The 5,838-nt window shown below is 48.9% G+C and overlaps 1 protein-coding gene across 2 annotated transcripts in view; it reads left to right on the forward strand.

Annotated features, from left to right (window-relative positions):
* Positions 1-5,838, forward strand: part of RANGAP1 (Ran GTPase activating protein 1) — a 37,113-nt gene that overhangs the window by 3,627 nt on the left and 27,648 nt on the right. For both annotated transcript variants that reach the window (XM_021716275.1, XM_008065551.2), the window contains exon 2: positions 5,000-5,127. In XM_021716275.1, the coding sequence (XP_021571950.1) occupies positions 5,000-5,127 (128 nt within the window). The remainder of the gene's footprint in view (positions 1-4,999; positions 5,128-5,838) is intronic.

Here is a 5,838-nt window from a genome sequence, read left to right on the forward strand (position 1 = left end):
GAAGGATCACTGGAGCCCAGCAGGTCAAGGCTGTGGTGGCCAGGAGCATGCCACTGCACTGCAGTCTGGGTGACAGAGTGAGACTCCAACTTAAAAAAAAAAAAAAGAGCTGTTACTAGAGCTCAAGTTTGTCATGCAGGTAACTTCTCTACTTTACCAGTATAGGCTGGACATGATGTCTCCCATTTTGTAGGTCACCAGGGGTGCCCAGTGTACCTAGTCCCTGAGAAGCACCGACTCTGGAATAGGAATGAAGTACCCAGATAACTAACAAAAGGCAAAATGTGATTATAAAGAAAACAAAAGGCTCTGGGAAATAAGGTAGGAAGAGGACTCACTTTTGGCTTAGTAGGGCCCGGGACCTCTCCATAGATGAGGTGATACTTGAACTACCCTTGAAGGATGATTTAAAGGAGAAAGGCCCTGCAGGCAGGGAGAGTCAAAGGAGTTAGGAACAGGAGTTGAAACACATAGGTTGGGCTTGAGAGGAGGAAAATGAGCATCCTGTTGGGGGCCCTGGGCAGGTGCTCTTGTGCTGTGCTGAGGAGCCCGGAGGTCTGATTGTGAGATCAAAAGGGGGCTCTAGCTTGGCTGGGAATGAACCAGTATGTGGAGGCGACAGAGTTGATGGTTAGAGCAAGGCCTCTTTCTCTCCCCAATAAGTAGTTTAAGGAGCAAAGAAAGGCCTTTGTGCTTTACATGGCCGAGTCGTAAACATACCAAATTTGTTACTCTGTGAGATGGTAGAGGCTGCAAAGAGGAAGTCCTGTCACAGCCTCATGACAATTCATTATTCAGGAGTGATGAGGGGCCCCATCTGTGACCCATATGTGAGGAATACTGTTTTTCAATTATGCAAAACTCCATTTGGGTTGCAAACCTAGGGGAAAGGCCAGCCCAGCTGTGATTCTCACCTTCTCCTGACCCTGCTTTTCCCATTTTGGTGTATTTCCTTCCAAGCTTGGTCTGTACGTGTGATTCTCTTTGGGGCTGAACTTGTGGAAAACACATTACCTATGTATCTGTGCACTTAAGTCATTCACACAGCATAAGTTAAGTGTCTTTTTGGGGGTCCTGGCATATCTGTCACCTTGCTCACCTTTTTGAGCATTCCCTTGAACAGCTTCCTCTTATTGATCTGGCCAATCCCCAGATGTTAGATGGGTCTCCCTTTTGGTGTGATGCTTCCAAATGACAGAGAGGTCATCCCAGCCTTGTCCCTGGGTACCAGTTGCAGAGGAGGCTTAGGCTGCTGGGGAAGCAGCTCCAGAGTGGTCACTCAGGAAAGTTGGGGGCACGTTGGAGATTTAAATGGCTTCTCCTGGCTGGGTGCAGTGACTTACGCCTGTAGTCCCAGTACTTTGGGAGGCCGAGGTGAAAGGATTGCCCGAGCCCACGAATTTGGGAGGCCGAGGTGAAAGGATTGCCTGAGCCCACGAGCCTGGGCAATTTGGCGAGACCTCATCTCTACAATAAATCAAAAAATTAGCTGGGTGTGGTGGCGAGTGCCTGTAGTTCCGCTACATGGAAGGCTGAGGTGAAAGGATCGCCGGAGCCCAGCGGGTCGATTGATGCTGTATTGGCCATGAGCATGCCACTGCCCTCCAGCTTGGTAGCCTGGGCAACAGAGTGAGACTCCAACTCAAAAAAATAAAATAAGCCGGACTCGGTCGCTCACCCTGTAATCCCTTGCCTTTGGGAGGCTGAGGTGAGTGAATTGCCTGAGCCCGCGGGTTCAAGACCCGCCTGGGCAACTTGGTGAGACCTCATCTCTACAATGAGTCAAAAAAATTAGCCAGGTGTGGTAGCGCGTGCCTGTAGTTCCAGCTACTTGGAAGGCTGAGGTGTAAGGATCGCCGGAACCCAGCAGGTTGAGGCTGCAGTGGCTGGGAGTAGCCACTGCACTCCAGTCTGGATGACAGAGTGAGACTCCAACTCAAAAAATAAAATAAAATAAAATAAAGGGCTTCTCAGCTGGGCTCGGTGGCTCAGCCTGTAATCCCAGCACTTTGGGAGGCTGAGGTGAGTGGATTGCCTGAGCCCACGGGTTCGAGACCCTCCTGGGCAACTTGGCGAGACCTCATCTCTACAATAAATCAAAAATTAGCTGGGTGTGGTAGCGCCTGTAGTTCCAGCTACTTGGAAGGCTGAGGCGGAAGGATCGCCGGAGCTCAGCAGGTCGTCTCTGCTGGGGGCTGCATTAAGTCTACGGTTATGCACAAAAGCAAGGGCTTGGGGAGGAATATGTCAGTTCAATTTTATTCGTTCATATTAGTGGTATGTGCTCAGCTGGGGGATGTAGTAGTACGTGAACAGGAGGAATCCCTTTCCTCATGGAGCTCATGACCCAGTGAGGAAGATGGCATTAATGGAGACCATACAGTGATAGAGTAATCACTTAAACATGTAAAATGGTAGCTGGCTACACATGGGGTATCCAGGGGCTGTGAAGCCTGTTGAGTAGAGATTAGATCTGGTTGGGGAGGTTAGATGAGGGTTTCGGAGGAGGGGATGCTGCAATGACGATGTGGGGAAGGGAGAGGGAGATGCGCTAAAAGTCCTCTCCTGCCACCTCAGACAACATCTTAGCCCCTTACAGGTGCAAATCACAACCTTTCTCAAGACCCTTCTGTGACCTTCTTAACCAGAAGGCCAAGCTCAAACTTCATCTCCCACATACTTCGCTGTATCTTCCGTACTGCATGTTACCTTACTCTATCTTGTGCCAGCCAGACTCACTTATGTTCTGTTGCATATAACTTGTGTGGTTTTGTTCAGATTATAAAATTAATGCATGTTCATTATAGAATACAAAAATATCCAAAGCAGGGGAAGAGCATATCCTCATTATCATATAGCCCAGGGATATAATTACTGTTCATTTTGGTTCATTTTCTTGCTTTTTTATTTTAAACTTTTAAATTATTTTATTTTAAAATTTTGGGGTACAATTCAGGATTAGGTTTACAAATATTCATTGTACAGTTACCCTTATTGACGAGGTGTGGCCCCTCCTTCTTGGTTCATTTTCTTTCTAATGCATAGTCTTTTTTTTTCTTCTAAACATATGTGAGTTTTTTTTTTTGTTTGTTTTTTGAGTCGGAGTCTTACTCTGTCGCCCAGACTGGAGTGCAGTGGCATGCTCACAGCCACCGCAGCCTCAACTTGCTAAGCTCAGGTGATCCTTCTGTCTCAGTCTTCCAAGTAGCTGGAACCACAGGTGCACACCACCATGCCCAGCTAATTTTTTGATTTGTTGTAGAGATGAGGTCTTGCCAAGTTGCCCAGGCTGGTCTCGAACCCCTGAGCTCAGGCAATCTTCTCGCCCCTGCCTCCCAAAGTGGTGGGATTACAGGTGTGAGTCACCGCGCCTGGCTCAGCTGAATTTTTAAATTGGAATTTCATTAAAAATCTTTTAGGCTGGGCTTGGTAGCTCAGCCTGTAATCCCAGCACTTTGGGAGGCCGAGGTGAGTGGATTGCCTGAGTCCGTGGGTTCAAGACCAGCCCAGGCAACCTGGTGAGACCTCGTCTCTACAATAAAATAAAAAATAGCAGGCATGGTAGCGTGCATCTGTAGTTCTGGCTACTTGAAAGGCTGAGGCGGAAGGATCGCAGGAGCCCAGAAGGTTGACGCTGGGGTGGCCGTGAGCGTGTGTCCCACTGCACTCCAGCCTGGGTGAAGGAGTGAGACTTGAAAAAAAAAAATCTTTTAAGCCAGGTGTGGTGACTCGCATCTGAAATCCCTGCACTTTGGGAGGCCAAGGCGAGAAGATTGCCTGAGCCCAAGGCTTCGAGACCAGCCTGGGCAACTTGGCAAGACCTAGTCTCTACAATAAATTAAAAAATTAGCCAAGCGTGATGGCATGTGCCTATAGTTTCAGCTACTTGGAAGGCTGAGGCAGAAGGATCACCTGAACTTATTAGATCGAGGCTGCAGTGTCCATGTGCATGCTGCTGCACTCCAGCCTGGGCAACAGAGTGAGACTCCTGCTCGAGAAAAAAAAGATACAGTAATGAACAAATACCCCCAGTGTGAGTCACTGAACAATTAAGGCCTTTGTGCCATCAAAGCCTGCTGGCCCTCTGGCTTGGGTGGCGTTGCACTGCCTGTTCCTGAGCCCCCACCCATACCACCCACTTGATGGAGTCTTGTTTGCTTTGAGCAGCTAGTCGCTTGTTTTCACTGGCTTCCAAGCCTTTATTTTTTATTTTATTTATTTATTTATTTTGAATTGAATTCTCACTCTGTCATCCAGACTGGAGTGCAGTGGCATGCTCCCAACCACCGCAGCCTCGACCTGCTGGGCTCCAGTGATCCTTCCACCTCAGCCTTCCAAGTAGCTGGAACCACAGGCAGGCCCGGCTAATTTATTTTAGAGATGAGGTCTTGCCAAGTTGCCCGGCTGGGTTTTGAACCCCTGGGCTCAGGCAATCCTCTTGCCTCGCCTTCCCTAAGTGCTGGGATTACAGGCTGAGTCACCGAGCCCAACCAACTTCCAAGCTTTAAATATGTCTTCTGCCCGGTGTGGCAGCTCACACCTGTAATCCCAACACTTTGGGAGGCAGAGGTGAGAGGATTGTCTGAGCCAGGGGTTTGATACCAGCCTGGGCAATTTGGTGAGACAATAATAAATGAAAAAATTAGCTGGGTGTAATGGCACACATCTGTAGTTCCAGCTACTTTGAAGGCTGAACCCAGGAGGTCAAGGCTGTGGTAGCCATGATTCATGATTGTATGATTGCATTCCAGCCAGGGTGACAAAGTGAGACTCCAACTAAAAAAAAAAAAAGCCTTATTTTAACACTCATTACAGAGGAATTGTCTTCATAGCTGTCTCCTACTATAGACTGTGAACCTGTCTGATTCTCCTTTTTTAAGCCTGGTGTATGGGAGGTACATCATAACCTTCAAGGGATAAGGTGGGTGCTAAGCTTTCTCCTGCCTTAGTTGTTCATGACTCTCAAACGCCTAAGGTCCTGTTCTTTGGTCCCTGGCAGCTAAAGATGTGATTAAGGAGATTGAAGACTTTGACAGCTTGGAAGCTCTGCGCCTGGAGGGCAACACAGTGGGCGTGGAAGCAGCCAAGGTCATCGCCAAGGCCTTAGAGAAGAAGTCTGAGTTGAAGGTGAGATCTGCTGGGTGAGCAGGCCCAGGGCAATTTGGACAAGCTTCCATTTATTGCCACAACCCCTGCCTTTGTCTAGCCCTTCCTAGGCCCCTGCCTGGTTAGTTGTCACCAGAACAGCTTTTCTTCCTCTGCCCTCCCCAGAGCACACAGCACTGGCCAGGACCCCTCTCCCTGCAGTCAGCAGACCCTGAGAGGGTATTAGGAGCACGGGATGATTTTATGGGTAACACCTGTGAAAGATAAGGGGGGGGGAACCTTCTGCTCATGATGCTGACATCTTTCTATGAGAGGGAAGGATGCAGAATTAGCCAACAAGAACCTCTGCCTGTGAAGCTGTTCTGACAAACCTGCCTTGCCAAGAGCTCCAGAGCAGAGATTACCCATTAAAGGAGTCTTGTATTGGACACAAGTGGCCAGGGTTTAGCTCAGATCCTGCAGTTATTAGGAAGTGCTGCGGCCAGAGACTGCCAGCTACCTGTACTCCTTACAGCTGAGGCAAGCTGTTTCTTTTTTTTTTTTTGAGTTGGAGTCTCACTCTGTCGCCCAGACTGGAGTGCAGTGGCCGCTCCTGGCCACCGCAGCCTCGACCTGCTGGGCTCCGGCAATCCTTCCGCCTCAGCCTTCCAAGTAGCCGGAATTACAGGCATGCGCTACTACGCCCGGCTGATTTTTTTGATTTATTGTAGAGATGAGATCTTGCTGCCCAGG

The sequence above is a fragment of the Carlito syrichta genome, unplaced genomic scaffold (genome assembly GCF_000164805.1).
Source record: "Carlito syrichta isolate Samal-C Ts95f unplaced genomic scaffold, Tarsius_syrichta-2.0.1 Scaffold308656, whole genome shotgun sequence".
In the NCBI taxonomy this organism is placed as follows: Eukaryota; Metazoa; Chordata; class Mammalia; order Primates; family Tarsiidae; genus Carlito; species Carlito syrichta.